Genomic DNA, 21778 nt, shown 5'->3' with positions numbered 1-21778 from the left:
CAGCGGGAATGAAATATCCGTCGAAGACAATGTGCTGGCTTTAGTTTAGCGTTTATAGTTTATAACCATACGGGCTTTGCCACGTTTTATTTCCGCATGATTGCGTACCAAAGGCTAAGCAGAGTGAGGACTTGTTGAAGGTTCGATAAGTGGAGAGCGATAATTCGAAATCTGTTTATCGAATTCTTGATACTCGGCTTTGATGTAGAGGATGGGTTTTACCAGAATAATCGTGTTAGGATTAGTCGAGTTGGATAGAACACCAACAAGGGCTTTGTCCCGATGAAGGAGGGGGGGGGGGGGGGGGGGGGGGGGGGGGGGGGGGGGGGGGGGGGGGGGGGGGGGGGGTTGGGCAGGGGAAGAGAGTGGGGGGGGGGGGGGAAGAAGGGGGGGGGGGGGGGGGGGGGGGGGGGGGGGGGGGGGGGGGGGGGGGGGGGGTGGGGGGGGGGGGAAGAAGAAATCCGTGAGGTAAAATCATCAAACAGACTTTGTGAGATAGAGTAAGGGGAAGAGAAACATCACGGAGGGATGGTGTAGTTGAGGGGGCGGGCATGGGTCGGAAGGGGGGGGTAGATACTTATGCTAAAGTCGTACGAGGATGAAATCACCTGTGTGGGAAAGGGTAAAGTTTTTGGAATTTAAATCTTGTTTTGGCTTGTTTTGGAAGAAGAGGGGGGGGGGGGGGGGGGGTTGGGATTTGGGGGCGGGCTTTGGAGGTGTGGGACCAAACACCACAAACGGGGTTGTTCCATTTTTCCCAAAGATGGCGTGAAGTGGGGCGGTTGTTTACAAATGCATCCCGTAGCACCGGTATCCACGAGGACATCGAGTGTATATGGTTTGAAACCGGAGAAATCAAAATAGCCCTTAACATAGGTGTAGTTTTTAGGATTTTGATTCGATTGAAAGAAAATATCGGTGTCGTTTTGTGACATACCGATGAAAGATATTAATTACACGGCTGATAGAATCGGTGTCGGAAAAATCTTTCCGAAGGGGAGCTTTAAATGCTCGGGCGAAGGAGGTAACCCCGGTTCTGCGGTTGAAGCCAGGCATATTGCGTGGAACATAAGAAGATCTGAGAATGGCGAGAAGAAGAGCCAGTCGAGGTATTAGAAGAGCCGGTATGGCGGATCTAAGAGAAGGAGTACTAGCGATTCGTCTTTGGAGAAGGAGAACCAAGATGCGACGTCGGCGGAAATATAGATTATTTCCGGAAGCCTGTAGTTGGGTAGGAGGAGAAGGAGCGGTGATATTCGAGGGGTATCAAGAATATCGGAGAGCATCCATTCCTGGGGAAGTTGGATATCATGCCAATCGAGTAGGCGAGGTTGGATCTCGTGTTCGAAAGGTTTTGGTTCGAAAAGTTCGACGAACCGTTTATCCGGAAGGGGCGATAGTTTGGTTGAAGTAACGTTTGTTAATTCGATGCGAACATTTCCAAATAACTGGCAGGTTATGGCTATCGGCCTTCATGCGATCCATTGGGTCTTAATTTTAAGAACCACGGAATCACAAAGGTTTGGATCCTGGACAGAGAGAGGAAGAAGTTGGGTCGAAGTTTGAACCAGACCGAACCGTGAATGAGGTTTGACTCAATTCCACCAATTAAGGCATTGATTGGGTCAGAGAGGAATCTTTTGTCAAAGACAGACAATGACAACAGTGTACATGCGCTTGACGAAAAGAGAAGCGTGAGTTCAATCTGAATGAGACCAATGTGGATGTATTTTAAACGAGGATGTTTGGCTACCAATCGTTGGATTTGAGCTGGATTGAACAGGAGATCTCGAGACGCGTCATCGTCAGGCGAAAGCGTGGAATTGCACGTGCGTGGTCAAAGAAAAGCGTCGAGACCGTGAGGTTAAGCTTGGAAAGCTTGTAAACCTCGTCATGCTTAATGGATTTAAGCTTAGTGAAGAGATTAGGGTCAAAAGAGACATCTTCACGAATAAGGTGATTAAGAGAAACCGAATCGTGTTGAAGAAGGAATCGGTTGGATTTCAACAGAGTCGAATCGGTTGGGGATTCGTCTCCTGAAGATGAAATCGGATGAGTAAATCATCAAAACCAGAGCAATCCGATTGAGAGAAGACTTCGTAGAGAAGTTCGTGGGGTTAAAAACTTCGGAGAAGAAAAGAATCTCGTAGTTACATTCGTCCGAGGTAGCGAATCATCTTACGGGCATTCTTGGATTTGTTTGGGCATTCATTTGCAAAATGGCCCTTTTCATTACTGAGGTAGCAGTACATTGAGATTTGTCCTTTTTACCGGAGTAAAGGGTACGTTTGGAAACAAATCGTTTTTTGGTGAAACGTTTGTTCTTGGACGAAGAAAAGTCCTTTGAAGGAAAGTCTTTTTTATGGAATTTCTTCCAATGATACTTTTTTTTGGAGCGAAAAGGAAAGGAGTTGAAAGACTTGGGTTTTGAGAAATGAGATGGCTTGGTACCAAACTCAAATTCATTTTGAAGAAGATCTTTGACTGAGGCCGGGGGAGACCTTCTTTTTAAGCTGTTTGGCAGCACGTGCCTTTAAACAAGTGATCTAAGATGTGGCGAAACACGAAATTGATTCGGTTGCCAAGAGTATCAATGCTTTTGGAGTCATTGATGAAACCAGGGTATGTCGTGTGACATAGTTCATCCCAAGGAGGAGGGAGTTTAGGAAAGAATTGTTCTTTCCAATAATCAGATTTTGTGGGATCTAATAATTGGAAAAGAGACATGTATTTTTTAGAAAAAGCTTCAAATTCATTTAAATTATTAAGCTTAATCTTGGTGAGGTTAAAACTGACATCTTCTGCAAGCTTGTCAGGGTGATGGTAACCACAAAACTCATATTTTAAGAGCTTCGTGAATTCGACCAAGACCTTCTCAGGGTTTGAGACATAGGTCAAAGGGTTGTTTTGGCACATTTCCCATCGTCGGTTTAGTCAACTTTTGATAAATGCAAGACATCACCTTGCGGGGAACCACAAAAGTATTCAAGGAACTGTTCTACTTTCCAGTGGTCTTATTGTTGGTAATCAACAAAGAAAGGTTTGAGCCCATTCTCGCGATCGCCTTATCATAGTCTTTAATGGCAATATTGGTAAGATCCAAATAAGTGCCATGAGGCTAACCCATATTTATGGAGGTCGTCCTTTCGGGTAAGGATGGGAACCTCGGGGTTGATGGTAAAGACGCCGTCGCACTCAAAAGAAGTGCGGGCCCAGTGTGGGGTTGAAAGTCCGCATCGGTGTCAAGATGGTCCGCTTGGACCGACCTTGCGTTTGGAAGAAGGTTCGCCGACGTAGGGGTACTGGTGGGGAACAGGAGGGGAGTCGGGGATTGACTTCGGGAGGAGACTCAAAGTCTGAGTCGAAGAGGAGGGCGAAGCCGAGTCGGGACGATTCGTTGAGAATCTCGTCGTCTTCGTCATCGTCGGAGAAAAGCACAAAATTATGTGCGACAAAACTCTGTTGGTTTTCAACGTAGAATTGTTGCATCACGGAGAGAAGGCGGGTTTTGTCCAACTCATCGGTGGAGTCTTTATACCAATCTTTCCAATGATCCATAATTTCTTTATGATATATATAATTATCATCGGGAGGAGGAGGTTCGAAGAAGAATCCTCATTTAAAGTGCTAATAACAAGAAAAGTAGCCGGGAGGGCATTCGAAGTGTTTACGGTTGGGTTCCAACCAGATCGACAAGAGAGAGAGTAGTATCTAATTTTTTGATATTTTTCATTATGTTCTAATGTGAGATCTATTAAAAAATTAAGAGCACCGCTAGTGCTAGTGCGATCGTCTTGCTGCGCGTATGAATCTTGTGGTCATATGGGATGAGCGGGTCATCACAAAAACAAGGAGGAAAAGAAGCCATTAATTCACTAAGCAATTAAAAGATAATTTCCTGGGGCTAAACCCGTTTGCAATATCGGAGAGACAAGGGTCCTAAACACGCACGGTTCTTCCAACCTGGTGTTCCTCGGACATCAATCTCCTATGCAAATATATGGCCGTAGAAATCACAAAGATAAAAGCAAAGAAATAAACAGCAAATAAACCAACTTTGTGTGTGCTTAACCGAACTCTAGATCAATAAAACGACCTTCGAGACTAAAGGGGTAACCCTCGCGATCTATCACTGCGCGAGATAGTCTTCGGTTGTGTGCTCATAGGTCTCAACAAAGAACAGAAAGGAAAGACAAGAAGTAAACTTGATATATGTGCATATCCTTACATAAGTTGGCAATAAGTCCGCCTCTTTCACTCGTTGCGGATCGAAGATAGGATTGACGATCCGTTATAGATCCTCGATACTATCTAGAGATCATTAACAAATTCTATACCTGTTTGGTCAGGTGCGATTACAAAGAAAATAAGAAGATTGTGATTCCGGCTTTAAGTCGTCCAATGATACATAATCTATATTTCCGCCGACGTTCTACTGGTTCTCCTTCTCCAGCACGAACTGCTAGTACTCCTTCTCTTAGATCCGCCATACCCGGCTCTTCTAATACCTCGATTGGCTCTTCTTCTCGCCATTCCGTATCTTCTTATGTTCCACGCAATATGCCCGGCTTCAACCCGCGAACTCGGTTACCTCCTACTGCCGAGCATTTAAAGCTCCCCTTCGGAAAGATTTTCCGACACCGATTCTCCGTCTTGTAATTAATATCTTTCATCGGTATGTCACGCCGACACCGATATTTTCTTTCAATCGAATCAAAATCCCAAAAACTACACCTATGTTAAGGGCTATTTTGATTTCTCTGGTTTCAAACCATATACGCTCGATGTCCTCGTGGATACCGGTGCTACCGGATGCATTTGTAAAACAACCGCATTTCCTGGCCATCTTTAGGAAAAATTGGAACAACCCACGTATATTAGTGGTGTTTCGGGTCCCACAACGACCCTTGAGTATCGCGCTCACAATATCCCAATCTTCTTCCAAAACAAGCGATTTATAATTCCAAAAATTACTTGTTTTCCCACTATGCATGGTGATTTCATCCTTGTACGAACTTTATGCATAAGTATCTACCGTTCATCTTGCATTCGATTCTGCTCAACTACACCATCCCTCCGGTGATGTTTCTCTTCCTTACTCCTATCTCCAAAGTCATTTGTGATGATTTCGATTTTTATCCCTCAACGGATTTCTTCTTCCGTTCTTGAACAAAGTTACCTCTGTTGCTTGGTCACGATCAACACCGCCATTTCCCATTGGCTCCTTGACAAACTCTCTTCTCGCTTTATCGACCAACCCCTCCTTCATTGGGACAAAGCCCTTGTGGTGTTCTATCCAACCCACTAATCCTAACACGATTATTCGGGTAAAACCCATCCTCTACATCAAAGCCGATATCGAAGAATTCGATAAACAGTATTTCCGAATTATTGGCTCTCCGACTTATTGAACCTTCAACAAGTCCTCACTCTTCCCGCTTTTATGGTACGAATCATGCGGAAATAAAAGCGTGGCAAAGCCCGTATGGTTATAAACTATAAACGTTTAAACCAAGACATTGTCTTCGACGGATATTTCATTCCGCGAAAAGGCGTTCTTATCCACCGTGCGAAAAGGCTACGATTTACGTAAGTTCGACTTAAAATCAAGCCGGCGATTAAGCTCATCTGGATTCCAAACCTCTAACCGCTTTTTCACTCCTTTTAATCGTCATTATCAATGGACGGTTATGCCCTTGGATTATGTACGCCCTCGGGTTTTCCAACATTGGATTGACTCCATCTTTGGTTCCCTCTCTTTTTGTGTGGCGTATATAGACGACATTCTCGTCTTCTCCGATTCTCCTACTGAACATACGAAACACCTTCGTATCATCGGTGATTTATTCCTCCAACATGGAATAATTCTCTCTCCCACGAAAATCGAACTCGAAAAACCTCGAATCGAATTTCTTGGTCTCATCCTTAGTGATCAAGGCCTCAACTCCAAGATCACATCTTAATTAAAATTAAGGATTTTCCTCTCGTCCCTCCGTGACAAACAAGGCATCTCCAACAGCTTCTTAGGCATATTGAACTATGGGACGCATTACATAAAAGACCTCTCAACTAAAGAAAAAGTCTTTTATTAAAATTGAAAAAAGATGTTGACTTTTCTTGGACCCCATCTCGACACACGATAGTCCTCGACATACGAGCCGAGATTACCCATTCTTGTCCGTCTGCATTTACTTCCCTCTTTTGGTGATCTCTTAATCTTAGAGAGTGATGCTAGCAATGAACATTGGGGATGTGTCTGAAAGCACGACCCCTTAAAAACCCTCTTGATGAACAAATTTGCGGATACACTCGCAAATTTACCCCGGCTCAACAAAATTATAATATTTATGAAAAAGAGATTCTTGCCATTGTAAATGCTATTCAACGGTTTAGAATTTATCTTTTACCCGAGAAGTTTCGATTAGAACCGATAATCAGCGGTTCGTGATTTTCTTAAAACCAAAATCAAAGAAACTAATTCTCGTCGTATTAATTGGGCCATCTTATTAACCAATATCGCATGAAATTGTACATGTTAAAGGCACTGACAATTTTTCGGCTGATTATCTTAGCAGGCCGCCGACATCACGAATCCTCGGCATCCCCGATAAGGGTAAAGGTAAAGCTCACGCGACACCCAATCGCAAGAGCAAAAGAAAGCCTCTTCTCTGGCTTACTCCCTATCCCCGTGGTGGTATTCTCATTAGAGAACCCCAGTAATGTTTACTACCCAATGGACTCCCCCTGGTTACATTCGAATTCTGCCACAACAACGGAATTCTCTCCTTCCCCTTCTCACCATTTAGTCCCTATTTCTTCCCGGAAATAGTCGAAGACAGGGCAGTCAAGATCCTTTTTACTTGTGGAATATACCCCACCCCTACTCCCAGTTATTGTCAACAACAATCGGGCTAATATTCCGCCTTCACAATTTGGTCGATCGGTCTCCAACACCATCGATTTCTTTCTTCACGATGGCATACCTACAGTGGTACCATCAGTTGAATACTTTGTGGAAGACGCAGTTTTGCGGCGAGAAAAGCCATTTCAGATCTTGCTCTTACCGCCTTCTCAAGGCTCTTGGATCTTTCTATGCCAGCGGCTTAGCCTTCGATCTATTGTACTCGACTCAATTAGACACACCGATTGGGACGATGTTACTTCCCGAGAAAGTACACGCCTTTCTTCAGATTGCAAGATTGTATTGAAGATCATTTAAAAGATGCTCTTCTATTAAGCATGCTCTCAGGCTCTGATAAAGGCCGACGTGAGTTGCTCACTGCCTGACACTCAACGAGGCTCAACCAACGTTGAGAAAAGCTCATCACACGTTTTAGGTTCATCCGACGTTGGCAAGAGTGCATTTGAAGCAGGTGAAATTCAATTTGGTGTTGGCCGACACAGGTTTGGTTTATGACATTTTGGATGGATTTTTTAGCATCTTCCGGGCAAAATTAGAGGAAGGCTATTTCTACAAAAATTCTAGCATTTTGAGTCTATGTTCATATGCAAAAATAATCAGTCCAATTAGAGATATACAGAGGGACTTATGCCATCTGGACTGATCAAAGGTCAATATGCCAGACACGCACGCAACCAGTGGGATTGGGGCTTTTGTTAGCCTTCTTAATGAAGTTTTTAGGGCTTTATTCATATCTCTCCAAGAACTGAAAAAGGAGAAAAGGCCCTAGAGGAGAAGAGGGAAGAAAGGAGAGGAGAGAGAGTCTCAAAGAGGAAGCCTAGAAGATTACCGTCAAGCAAGGACATCGATTGTGCTCCATTGAAAGGTCTCTTCGAGTGTATCAAGCTTCATCAAGGGTTTGGGTTTGAGAAGAAGAAGAAAAAGAGGAGAGAGAGTCTCCAAGAGAACCCTAGAAGAGTTCCTTGATTCCCATTGTTTGAGCACAACAAGGGAAGGATTTTTCAAGTTTACAAGACATCATCAAGGGTTTTGATTGAAAAAAGAGAAAGAGAAGGAGAAGAAGAGTTTAAAAACCTAGGGTTTGTGAGAAGCTTCAATATACCCCAGTGACGACTTGGTTGACGTCAAGCGGCGAAGAGGCATCAGTGAATGCGAGCCGTTCAAGAGGGAATCAACATTGAGTGAAGGTAAACATCATTGTTGCATTCCATTCATATATGCTAGTGTGTGGGACATTTGTTTGAAAAAAAGCCTAGACTAGCTTGAGCATGTATTTGGGACAAATCTTATAAGGCCATTGTTTATTGCACTGGGGTGTTCAATGGACGTTGGACACAGGGATTGTAGCTCCCTGGTAGTTGTAGCTACCTAAACATTTCGCATTGTAGCGCCCTCCTAGATATATATGCTAGGTAAATTGGATGTTGTAAATCAGGGGTTGTAGCTCCCTGCAATTGTAGCTGCAGAAAGTAACATTGTGCATTATAGTGAAGCCAAATTTGGGTTGTAGCCCAAGCGGTCATTTGCACTATGGATGTAGGCACACTGCCGAACCACGTATCCTTTTGTGTTGTGGTTTGCGTTGCTTGTAGATATTGTGGATGTGTGATCTGTAGGATGGTTGTGTATTTGGATGGGATGCATGTTGAATGGCTGGTGATAGTCGTATATGTGTATATGTGAGTGTTGCAGGTGGTGTGTGGATGTGTTGTACGTCTGTGCATGTGCTTGAATGATAGCGACACCAACAAGTGAATTGAGAAACGAGTGAGTTGGGATTGGTTTTTAGTCACCAATTGTTGGAATATGGGTATTTGGGTATTACGTGTGACATGGGTCGATCCATGATATAAGATCGACCCATGGGGTGTTATTTCTATTTTAGTTATTTTCCCTTTCCTAGTTCTATTCTAGCTCTATTTAACTAGTTAGAATTAGAGTTATATTTGGGTTGTGACACTGTTCACGTGAACAGTGTCGTGAACAATGTTTCCCTTTGTAATCTCTTTTATTATTATTATTATAAATAGAGAGCTTGGCTGATCTCATTGATCAATCAAGCCATTCACTTATTTCTACATGGTATCAGAGCCTAAACTCGATATCTGAGAAATTAATTCTGCTCTCCTCCATTGTCTCCCTCCACAATTGATCTCTCCTAGATCAACTAACCCATTACCCTAAAACCCTATATCAACCAAGACCCTCCTTCTCTCTTCCCTTCTCTCTTTTCCATTATTTCATGGGGGCAGTACTTTGAGGTGATCTAAATATGATCTAGTACTTGCCCTAGAGTTTACCTCCTTTACTTTATCCTATTTTATGATCTCCATGCACAGTGAGATCCATGTTTGAAGATTGAAGAACTGTAGATTTTATTTTAGAAGACCTGCAGATTTTTTTCTCGAAGATTAAAGACCTGCAGATTTATTTTTTGTTGAAGATCTGCAGATTTTTTTGCAAGAGTGCAGTATTTTTTTGAAGACCTGCAGATTTTTTTTTCTGTATACAGATCTGCAGCTTCTCTTTGTTTGACAACACTATAGTTGTTCATTTATACAACCTGCAGAGTTTATTTTGAAGAACTGCTGCCTATTTACCTATTGCAGAATATTCTGCAATTTCCCGCACTACTCGAAGTTCTATCAATATGCCTGATTCAGCTGCATCCACTACTACCACCAACACTGGCCAATCTTCTACACAAGGGACCCATCATGATTATCCCTCTTTTCCAGTCAGCCCGATAAAGCTCGATGGCACTAATTATTTACTTTGGTCTACACAAATGTTTCTTTCCATTGATTCAAGGGGCTATAAGGGATATATATATGGTACCACTGTCAAACCAAGTGAAGCTGGTACATTACAAGACAAGTGGAGTTCCAACAACTCTCTTGTTATGGCTTTTCTTCTCGGTGCAATGACTCCATCCATTGCCCGTGGCTATACACTACTTGATTCAGCGGCAAAAATTTGGAAAGCTGCTAAAGGTCCCTATTCCCAGGTAGGGAATGATGCACAAGTTTATGATATTCAACGAAAAATCCATGCAAGCAAACAGGGTGAACTTACTTTATCTCGAATACTCTGTGAACTCCGTGGCCTGTGGCAAGAGCTTGACTATTATGATAACTTTCACTTGATTGTCCTTCCGATATTACCAAATTTCAGCTTAGGGAGGATAAATTCAAAGTATACACTTTCTGATCGGCCTTAATGTGGAATATGATCAGCCTGGTCTCAAGTTCCGAGTCGTTCACCTTTTCCCACTTTGGAGCAAGCCTACTCTATGATACAACTGGAAGATACTCGTTGTTCCACCATGTTACCAACTACACAGCCAAAGAGATCTGCTTTAATTTCTTCTAGAGGTAGCTCTTCTAGTACTAGTACACGTTCCTCGTCTGAGAAGGAACCTCTTAAATGTACTCATTATGGAAAGGAACGACATACTGTGGATTTTTGCTGGAAGTTACATGGTCGGCCATCTGACTCTTCTGATGGTCGTAGTGGTGGTCGTGGTCGAGGCCGTGGCCGTGGTCGTGGTGGTCGTGGTGGCACACAGGCCCATCTTTCTGTAGCTACTGAAACAGCCCCTACTACCACACTTTCTGCAGAGGAACTTGCTGCCTTTCGTCGTATGATGACTACCTTCGCCTCTTAATCTACACCTGCCTCTACTTCGATTGTGGTTCCCTCTTCTGAATCAAACCTTGTTTTCTCCAAACCAGGTATTTCTTTTGCTGGTCATTGTGCTTCGGCATTATCTCATCCTTGGATAATCGATTCCGGAGCCATTGACCACATGACTGGTCAATCCAATTTATTTTTTCGTTATTCTCCCTGTTCAGGCAAAGATAAAATTAAAATAGCCGATGGTTCTCTTTCCTCTGTCTCAGGGAAGGGAGCCATCCATTGTTCTCCTTCTTTATCTTTGTCCTCTGTTTTACATGTTCCTAAGTTAACTTCTAATTTGCTTTCTATCAGTAGTTTGACATCTGATCTCAATTGCAAAGCTATTTTTTATCCTTCACATTGTGTCTTTCAGGACTTGGGGACAGGGAGAACGATTGGAACTGGTAAAATACGTGGTGGTCTCTACTTGCTTGACGATGATCTTATCTCTAATGTTGTTACTATGTCTGGCCAAGCTCTTACTGCTACTTCTGTTGAACATCATTTATCTGAATTGCACTGATGGCATCGTCAACTGGGCCATCCACCTTTAGGAACCTTAGCTAAGATTTTTCCTGTTTTATTTCAGCATTGTAACCCTCACTCGTTATTATGTGAGGCTTGTGTTTTTGCAAAACAAACTCGTTCTGTTTATTCTAGTTCAAATAAAAGATGTTCTAAGCCTTTTTCTATGATTCATTCTGATGTCTGGGGTCCCTCACGTACCTCTTCTATTTCTGGCTTTAAGTGGTTTGTCACCTTTATTGATTGCCACACACGCACCACTTGGGTTTACTTAATGCGACACAAGAGTGAAGTTTTTTCCTGTTTTAAAGTCTTTTATAGCATGGTTCAAACTCAGTTTCAAGCTACCATTCAAACTCTCAGGAGTGACAATGGTCGTGAATATTTAGATGGAGCCTTTCAATTATTTCTTGCTACTCAGGGTATTATTCATCAAACCAGTTGCGTTGACACTCCACCCCAAACTGGAGTGGCTGAACGCAAAAATAGACATCTTCTTGATGTAGCTCGCTCTATTATGTTTGAAATGCATGTTCCTTCTCATTTCTGGGGAGAGGCTGTTTTAACAGCTGCTTATCTTATCAATAGGATGCCCTCTCGGATACTTGACTATAAATCTCCTCTTGATCTTTTGAAGGGGTCTTCTTCTTATATTATTCCTCCCAAAAATTTTAGGTGTGTTTGTTTTGTTCGAAACCACTATGCCCATGGCAAACTTGATCCCCGCGGTCTCCGCTGTATTTTCATTGGTTATTCTCCCACCCAAAAGGGGTATAAATGTTATCATCCTACATCTCGTCGTGTTTTTGTTTCCATGGATGTCGTTTTTCATGAGGCCATGGCTTTCTTTCCATCTTCGGCACCTCTTCAGGGGGGAGTCCATTCCTACTCTAGAAGAAGTGCCGATTCCCATTCCTCCTCTACATGAACCTATTGATGACTATCATGTACCTTTAGATAATGATGTTCAAGGGGAGCAACAGGTACAGCCAGTGAAAGATTTCACACAGCAGTATTATCGAAAGAAAAAAGGGCAAGGGCAACAACAGCCCACCACTGCAGCATTACCAGACCAAGAGTTGTCCTCTGACCCAGGATCGAATGACACCTCCTCTGGTAATATTTCTAATCCTTTAGATGATGCTACTTCTCCTATTACTTCTGATCCATCACTTGATCTACCCATTGCTCTTAGAAAGGGAAAAAGGTCTTGCACGCAACATCCAATATCACAGGTTGTTTCGTATGAATCTTTATCCCCATCATTTCATGCTTTTGTTTCCTCTTTATCCATACCACAGACTTAGTAGGAGGCATTTGCAAATACTAGATGGAAGGAGGCCATGATCAAAGAACTGCTAGCTCTAAAGAAGAGTGGTACATGGGATCTTGTCACACTTCCACCACAAAAGAAGACTGTTGGCTGCAAGTGGGTCTTTGTAATTAAACAAAAAGCTGATGGAACTGTTGATCGTTTTAAAGCAAGGCTGGTTGCTCGCGGATTTACTCAGACATATGGGATAGATTATTTGGAGACTTTTGCACCTGTTGCCAAAATGAACACTATCAGGGTAATTCTCTCTTGTGCTGTGAACTTGGGATGGAGTCTACAGCAGCTTGATGTTAAAAATGCCTTCCTCCATGGTGAATTAGAGGAAGAGGTATATATGGATGTCTCTCCTGGGTTCTCATCTGCTGCAACTCATGGCAAGGTTTGTAAACTTAAGCGTGCGTTGTATGGTCTGAAACAATCACCACGTGCATGGTTTGGTCGTTTTAGAACGATGTTGACATTTGGTTATAAACAAAGCAATGTAGATCACACTTTATTTATCAAGACATCGGGTAGCATTATTACTCTCCTCCTAGTATATGTCGATGATATAATTGTAACTGGAAATAACCCTGCTGAAATTTCCAAGTTGAAGAATTATTTGGCCAAGGAATTTGAGATTAAGGATCTAGGCATACTTCGCTATTTTCTAGGGATTGAAGTGGCCCATTCTTCTCAAGGGCTGTTCTTATCTCAACGCAAGTATACTCTAGATCTTCTTTCTGAAACTGGCATGTTAGGCTGTTCTCCTGTGGATACTCCCATTGAGACAAATGCTCGTTTCCGAGACACTGATGGTGAACCAGTGGACAAAGGGAGATATCAGAGGCTAGTTGGGCGACTAATTTATTTATCTCACACTAAGCCTGATATTGCCTATGTTGTGAGTCTTATCAGTCAATTTATGCATGATCCCTGGTCTAATCATCTGGAAGCAGTATTCAGGATTTTGAGATACTTGAAGTCGGCTCCTGGTAAAGGAGTATTATTCTCTCGTCATGATCATCTACAAATTGAGGCCTACACTGACTCAGATTGGGCTGGTTCCCATGATCGAAAATCCACCACAGGTTACTGTACATTTGTGGGTGGAAATTGTGTTACATGGTGCAGCAAGAAGCAAACAGTGGTGGCCCGTTCTAGTGCAAAGGCTGAATTTAAAGCTATGGCTCTTGGTATTTGTGAACTATTGTGGCTCAAGACGTTGTTACAAGATTTGAGTATTCCTATTACTCTGCCTATGCGACTCTACTGCGACAGTAAATCAGCAATAAGCATTGCCCATAATCCAGTGCAGCATGATAGGACGAAACATATTGAAATTGATCGTCATTTTATCAAGGAGAATCTGGATAATGGGATGGTTTGTGTTCCTTATGTGCAATCTGGGGAACAGTTTGCTGATGTGTTCACCAAAGGCTTAAGTGGAAAAGTTTTTCAACCTCTAGTGTGCAAGTTGGGCATGACTGATATCTACGTACCAACTTGAGGGGGAGTGTTGGAATATGGGTATTTGGGTATTACATATGACATGGGTCGATCCATGATATAAGATCGACCCATGGGGTGTTATTTCTATTTTAGTTATTTTCCCTTTCCTAGTTCTATTCTAGCTCTATTTAACTAGTTAGAATTAGAGTTATATTTGGGCTGTGACACTGTTCACGTGAACAGTGTTTCCCTTTGTAATCTCTTTTATTATTATTATTATAAATAGAGAGCTTGACTGATCTCATTGATCAATCAAGCCATTCACTTATTTCTACACCAATAATTCACCCCCCCTCCACTCTCACTGGCCATCTAGGTTCAACAATAACGATCAAAAGAACAACATTATTTACAGTGATTCTGGAGCAACCTTAAAATTGATAAATGGGCCACTCCAAACAATAGATACTCTTGTAGAATCTCTCTCATGGCCATTACAAGTATGGTTCAAGATTTTGTGAAATTTCGCGAAATATTTCTGTTTCTACAGCTGTCGAAACGAAATGATGTGCAATGATGTACAGATTTCAGTCGAAATTTAGGTGTTTCGCCGAAATTTCAATCAAAACGTTACTTTCCTTAAGTTATAAGACTAAAATTTTGAACAAAATTCGCAAGTTTCGTAGGTTTCGACAGTAAACCTTCCAAAAACTCATGTTTTATGATTTTTTTTGCCAAATCACTCCTGTATAAGCATAGAACATTTATAGGGATGTTGCGAAGAACTTTGAGCATTTCTTCCACCATACCATGACATGGCCAGCTTTTGTAATACAGTTGGAAGATAACTTCCTTCAACAACAGCAGCAACATTCTAGTGGTTTTGATCCTAACTAAAACTCAATGTAGTACTAGGACTCTAAGATGGGCATAGGGGTGACTGACTTGTATTATTGACTCCCATATCTTTTACTTTTGTAATAATCCATGTATGATGTATGATTTATGAAATGGTTAATAATTTTATGTGCATTCATTCCTAATGCATATTTAAGTTGTTTTAATTAAATTAAGTGTGTTCTAGTATTAAACTTTATGTGGAATAGGCCATATTAGAGAATGTATACAGCAGCATACAATGAGGGCGGGCCTTGGTGCAACGGTAAGGTTGCTCCATTGTGACCAAGTGGTCACAGGTTCGAATCTGGAAACAACCTCTAATGTAGTCCTAGATTGGTAGGAGACCAACTAGGAACTACTAAACCAGGATCTTCTATGAACAGGTGAATTGGCTAGGTCAAAATAGGGTTTTTGGTGTAATTAGGGTTAGGGGTTGGATCGATTATTCCTAGTGTAGGGAATGAAATTCGATTCAGGTATGGTGTGTTTCTGATGGTTGGTTTGAGCCGGGCAGAATTTGGATAATGGGATGATCTCCAGAAATAGGTGGGATGTTGTAAGTTTGAATGGGGTGATGAGAAAACAGCTTGGTTCGAGTATTCCAATTGGGCAGGAAAATACTCGATCCAATTATGTGAAGGTGTTGTTAGCTGAATGGTTTGCTAAGAATTTTGGGAGATGGGATGGTTACAAGAGATGGGTAGGAAAATTAGGGTTTTGGGGTGATTTGGAGAAGAATGGGTATTGATGAGATGATTCAAACTTACAGTTGTTGCAAGGGCAGCTCAGTTGGTTAGAAGATCTTGAAGAATTCTTGAGTCTTGATTTTGAAAATTAAAGGAGATCTTCAAAGAACTTAAAGGAGAGCTTCAAAAGAACCACCTGGGCTTCACACCGCAAGGTGTCGATTGGATCAAACACCAATCCCACCAACGAACCACCCGGGCTCCCCACCGCAAGGTGTCAATCGGATCAATCATCGATCCCACCAGCCTTGATCAAACACAAGACAAAATCTTCGGTGGAGAAGAAGAGTAGCAAAAGCTTTTCATTAATATCAAAATTCGTTTTCAATGTTTGCCCCCCTAATAACCTTATATAAAAGACTCAAAAATAGAGTCCTACTCTAAAAAGGAAAGGCCTAACCCAATCCTTAACCTATTAGATAACCTAAACTGACTAGGAAAGTGAAATAACAAAGGAAATAGACTCAAAACATGGCTGGAATTATAGAGTCCTAATCCAGCCCAACTTAAATAACAATTAAATAGTTACATGACCACTTAACCAAATAAAAAGAAATCTACTAACTAATCCCGTATGTAACCTTACTACTCATAGTTTAGGCTCATAAAAATGACCTATTACATTGAAAACCCATGGGATCAAAGGCCCAACATGTATATAACCCAACCCTAGACTTATTCCTAATAAAAGAAGTCCAGTTTGGTGATAAATCTGCATCAGCCTCTCTGCGAAAACAAGGGTAAGGCTGCATACATTATGACCCTCCCCAGACCCCACAATGGCGGGAGCCTCGTGCATTGGGTACGCCCCCATACAACAGTGTACAATGTATACGACCAAACTAGGCACCAAAGTCAAACTTCCATTTTGGGTGTGATTTTTTAAAACTTAAAGAGTTGCAGTATGTCTAGAGGGCCTAAAATAGGGTTTCCTAAAAGTTTCAGGATCCAATTTGGCCATTTGGCCTCGAAACCCTTCACCAAAACTTGCAGCCAAAACTGTCCAAGTTTCTTGAACCTTGATCACAAGAGGGTAACTTTTGCACTAGGAGGCCCCTCCCTTTATTAGAGATAAGCCAAGTCATTACCATTTTCTCATGAGAGATATATCTATAAATACTAGACATACTAAAGATAAAGTACATACAGTCCATCGATGACCCATTTACTGCTGTTTCCATCAAATTGGCAGTCAATTCCACTCCATGGATGTTGTTGGGGAACACACGGATCACCATTCCACCCCAAACGAAGAGGAAGACCCAAGGCATTCTTCAGTACCTGCAAAGCCTTAACTATTGACAGATACTGACAAGATCAAATTAGTAATAACACTATAAAATTAAAGTTTAAATACTATTTTCTTCAAAATGCAAACCAAAACTCAAAAATGAGAAAGTATGCACAGAATAGTGCAGATAGAATTTGGTTCTTACCGTACCCGTCAAGTTAGTTCCCCAAAAAGCATAGAGCAATACATGTAATTGAGAGAAGGCATAATTGCCCCTATGCAATCCAGTGTAAAGAAGTTTCTCTCCAAGGTCCACATAGTTTTGCCATGCAGGAGATGATGTGGAATTCCTAACATTGGATAGACAGGGCACCGTCTGGATTGGCCACATGTCAAATTTTGGACCTTGGCGCAACAGTAAGGTTGCTCCATTGCGACCTAGTGGTCACGGGTTCAAGTTGAGAAACAGCCTCTCCGCGAAGCGGGTAAGCCTGCATACATTATAATCCTCCCCAGACCCCGCAGTGGCGGGAGCCTCATGCACTGGGTACGCCCTTTTTATCCTATTGAATTTATTTCTTCTTTTCTTGAGAAGTAGATTGTTAAGAAAGATGCATAACATTGTAAGATGTACTTTACCCATGAAAAGAAAATGAAATTGGGGAGATAAAAACAATTGAGCTAGAACATTAGATTTAAAGGCAGAAACACTTCAAAGGATGCATGGAATGCATGTTCTGGAATTTTTTTGGGGGGATCTGAATCTCACACTTACCATCTCAAGAAACAACTTTTTATGAAAAAGGGAAGGAAGAAACAAGAAAAGGGATAAGAAGATAAAGTAATATAGTGAAATGAGGAAAAAAGACAGAAAAAATGACAGAATAAAGAATAGAAGAATTTAATTGTGAAGCTTTCTTAGGCTGTGTTTGGTATGCATTCTCGGAATGCATTCGAGGTCAATTTCGCATTTTCAGATGATAAACATAGTTGTTTTTATTGTCGTCCGAGAATGAAAAATTGACCTAGAATGAATACCAAACACAGCCTTAGGTTTCACTGGGAACTTAAATTAAGTTTACTTTCATGAATAGAAACTCTAACAAAGTTTTGGAGGAACAGAAAAGAAAGAGAATGGGGGGCTGGGGGAGGGTGGGCATCCGATTCCAAGCCAAGTCAAGACCTATCTCAAACAGAGGTTTTATACCTTGACATCAAAGGCATTACAACAGAGCCCTCATCAGATACTAATACTGTCTTTAGCACCTTTCAAGGTCAGAATTCAGATAATATAAGTTGTGTATATTCAACAACAACCATGTTTAATGGCTAACAAATTAAAATGAAATATTTTCTCATTCAATGCTTTCTAATTTTAGTTTTTCAAGAATCCACTTTTCCATTTTGCAACTATAGTTTGTCTTTTGTTTTGCTTATCATGGAGAAATTCCCCTCCCCTCCCCTCCCCCTGCCCTCCCTTTCTGGTCAGGGTTTGTGACGAAAACAATGTAAAACAGAGATTTTGGGAATAGAGTTCAATTTGATCCAAATAGACCAACCCACCGAAGCAGAGCCCTAACTCAGAAATTCAACCACCTGAACTCTGTCATAGCTTTGTGAGCTGGAGCTTATCAGGCAAGGCTCTCTTCAAAGACAATCTTAAATGGAAGGGTGGAACCCAACCCTAAATGGCTAGGATAAGGCTTTGTTGAGTCAATGTATTCAGTCAAATGCAACACAAAAATCATTCGGCTTTTGTAAAGGTCCAGCAATCTCATTCTCATATCATTTACCTGTGAAAGCTAAAGTTGCCAAACAGAATCAACTGAATTATAGATAAGGTAATCAGCAAGCTTACCTTCTTGTGCTAAAGTCTTTGATTCCACAGGGATAACCTCAAAAACTTCAATGGCATTGATGATGGAATGATTTCCTTCTGTAGGGTGTATGGTTACTGTCAAAGTCCTTCCATTAACAGCAACAGTCTTGTTCAGCACAAGAGCCGTGTTACTGCTCCCACTCAATTGGATAATATCAACATCATTGAATACAGTATCACCATTTATCAGGATATCAAAAACCCTTTGACCTTCACCTGTGATTGCAGAATCAATTTCTGCAAAGTGCAACCAAATTGAGTAGTTTCTTGTAGGATCCACATCAATAGTATATGATAAATCTGACTGGCTATCAGTACTAACAAGTGCTGTATGATAAAGCTTTTCAGGGTAATAGTTTGGGGAAACTGATGCTTGCTTGATGCTATTTACAGTGGATAGAATCTTGTCAGAATATTGCCCAAAAGTATTCAGTGGACTCCAGAATCTATCCCCACCCCAGGGATCCCCACCGTAATCTTCATCATATTCAGGATTCTCATTACCACAGCTTACTCGCTTGACTGTTCTAAGGATTAACCCCTCACCCCACAGGGGACCAAAATAATATGCTTTGTCATCTACTTGAAGAATTTCGAGTGAAAGTATAGCTGGATCTCCATGGCCAGTGCTATGGAAGCAAGTGGAGACAGAACCATTTGAAACAAATACGAGAGCCTCAGCAAATGATTCCTCATCTTCAGTGCTCCACCCTGACGGTAAAGAATAGATCTGAGTTCCTTCAACTGATACATCAAATAGAGGTTCATTCTGAAAATAAGGTTCTTGAACCAACGCAAAGAATATTCTCACTGAATAGTGTCCATTGGGTACTCCATTGATATTATAGCAATTTTCTGGCCCATCAGAAAGAGGGAAATAACGAACTGTTGGAAGTGGAGGAACAATAAAACTTGTTCTTGATGCATTTGCTGATCTCCCTCCTGTAAAAGAAAAATCCTTGTACCAGAGGGTATTGGTTGGGCCTGTCTGGACATTAGCATGAGCTCCACAACTTATGCGCATAGCAAATGGCTCTACAAAGAAGAAACATCCATTTCACAACCATACATCAAACTAAGGAACAAATAAAAAAATAAACGAATGAAAATAAGCAACAAAGCTCCAGCAAAACTACTATCTAATGGTAATAGAACTGCTATAACCTGAATGATACACTAACAACCCTATTGGCCAAGAACAAATTAAGCACCCACACGATAAAACTAATTTTATATTAACTGGAATTTGTACAGCAATGCCCATTGCTGCTTATGCAAGCCAGTGAAGTTGGTGTCATTAACAAAAATGTTCTTATCATTATATTGTCAATGATCATTTAAAAAAAGAAGAAGAAGAAGAAGAAATTTTAGATCCCCTCATGCTGTGAATCATCCTCCAATGTGAAAGGGACCTGTGATTCTGCGACCACCACCAATTCCTTGATTGCAAATGGGCAGAGAAAAGCTCATTGAAATAGTTCGAATAGATCAAAATTCTCGGTCAAACTTTCCAATTAGACAACTAACGCAAAAATGCCTAGTTTCTTAGAAATTCAGTAAAGTTCAGAACAAATAGACCACTTGCTGTTTCTTTTACCAAAATCTAATACCCATCACAACTCTATACATCCCCCGTATGGATTTTTCTATTTTCCCAGTGCATATACATCTCCCCGTGTAAAATGCTAAATTTAAAACCAAATAAAAAAATAGTTTCTGACGCATATGAGCAAGTGCATTTCAAATGGAGTTGAGTCTCTCTCTCAGTCGATGGGCATTATTTTTCAGACTCCAGACCCAGGAGAAGAAAGGACACACTAATGTATGATTACAGGAAGTTGTTAAGAGCATTGGATCCATCAAAATCTGTAGAAAAAAATCTGCAGAAAACTCATTTCAAGATGCCCCTGGGAATACAGTCCTTGCAGCAACAAAACCTTACCACATCAATGAATGCTTAAGATAGTTTAAGTGGGGGGAAACAAGAACAGAAAGAGGTGTTTGAACTTTGAAATGCAATAAGAAACAGAGAAGTAGTAGCTTACCACGTTGAGGAGAAGAAGGGCAAATAGCTAGGAACAGGGTGAGCTGCAGCAGCAACATGCGGTGGTTGAGAATGATGAGCACCATTGGCGTTGATGTTGAATGCCTGCACCTTCTTTTTCCACCCCCTAAAGAACCCCAAAGTCTCCCACATTGTCTTTGCTCCTTTTTATGGCCTTTAACATTTGTTTGGGAAAGCTAAGAGAATTGAGTGAGAGAGAGAGAGAGAGGTGACTCTCAGTTACTTTGATTGTGAGTAAACTATGAAAAGGAGGTAATTTAAGATTTGAAGACGTGAAGGGAGGTTAGGGACATTCTTTATTTATTCTCTCTCTCCCAGCATTTTGTATGAGCTTTGTGGGGTAATGGGTTTTGTTAGCTTCACAAGAAATTCCACAGGGGAGCATTAAAATTCCAATATCAACACAATGAGAAGTCGCAATCTGCAACTACCATTGAATAAGGGATGAAAACAAAAAATAAATAATAATTATTTTCCAGACAAATGACTAGAATCGTAATGCTCCTCCATGAAATTCCTCGTTGTGTTAGAATTTTCTTATAATATTGGTTTTTTATGAAGGAGTTGATTATTAATGATGAAGGTGGAGCTGCAAATATTTAAAACATTTAAAATTTTTAACGTGGCATTTAAAATAGGAATGAATATAGTAGGTTGGGAAAGTGGAGGAAAAGTGATTGAAATTTTTTCCATTTCCATGAGATGTCGGTGATTCGCTCCACGGAAATACGTAGATGTTTAGATTAATTAATCAGGAATGGACAGAGACAGAGACAGAGACAAGGAATGGATAATGGATTATACATACATTTTCATGGATTATTAGGCTGCGTGACTTACTGCACAATCATCGGAAGAAACAGATTACAAATGGAGTAGAGAGGAAGTAAACCCTAAAAGAGAAAAAACGAGTAAAACAAAAGCAGAAACCAATCTCGCCGTAATGTCTGCGTAGTGCGTATCTTTGTAATACAAAAAGTCCAAAAAAAAGCCCTTTTCAAATCAAACAACTCTTTGTCAAAGAATTTGAAACCCTAGAAACACAGTGAGAATCTGCCACTCCGGAGA

At 41.2% G+C, this 21778-nt stretch overlaps 1 protein-coding gene across 2 annotated transcripts in view; it reads right to left on the bottom strand.

Moving 5' to 3' along the window:
- The window catches only part of LOC122641169 (receptor-like protein 4), a 33949-nt gene extending 13033 nt beyond the window's left edge, over window positions 1-20916 (bottom strand). For both annotated transcript variants that reach the window (XM_043834503.1, XM_043834502.1), the window contains exons 1-3: window positions 20691-20916; window positions 18625-19680; window positions 16683-16830 (exon numbers count right to left, since the gene is read on the bottom strand). In XM_043834503.1, coding sequence (XP_043690438.1) covers window positions 16683-16830; window positions 18625-19680; window positions 20691-20775 — 1289 coding nt within the window. In that variant the 5' untranslated portion in view covers window positions 20776-20916. The remainder of the gene's footprint in view (window positions 1-16682; window positions 16831-18624; window positions 19681-20690) is intronic.
- Between the last annotated feature and the right edge of the window lie 862 nt (window positions 20917-21778).

This window comes from Telopea speciosissima, chromosome 9, assembly GCF_018873765.1.
Source record: "Telopea speciosissima isolate NSW1024214 ecotype Mountain lineage chromosome 9, Tspe_v1, whole genome shotgun sequence".
Classification (NCBI taxonomy): Eukaryota; Viridiplantae; Streptophyta; class Magnoliopsida; order Proteales; family Proteaceae; genus Telopea; species Telopea speciosissima.
The sequence above is the reverse complement of the archived record's forward strand: the minus strand, read 5'-3'. Positions and strand labels throughout refer to the sequence as shown.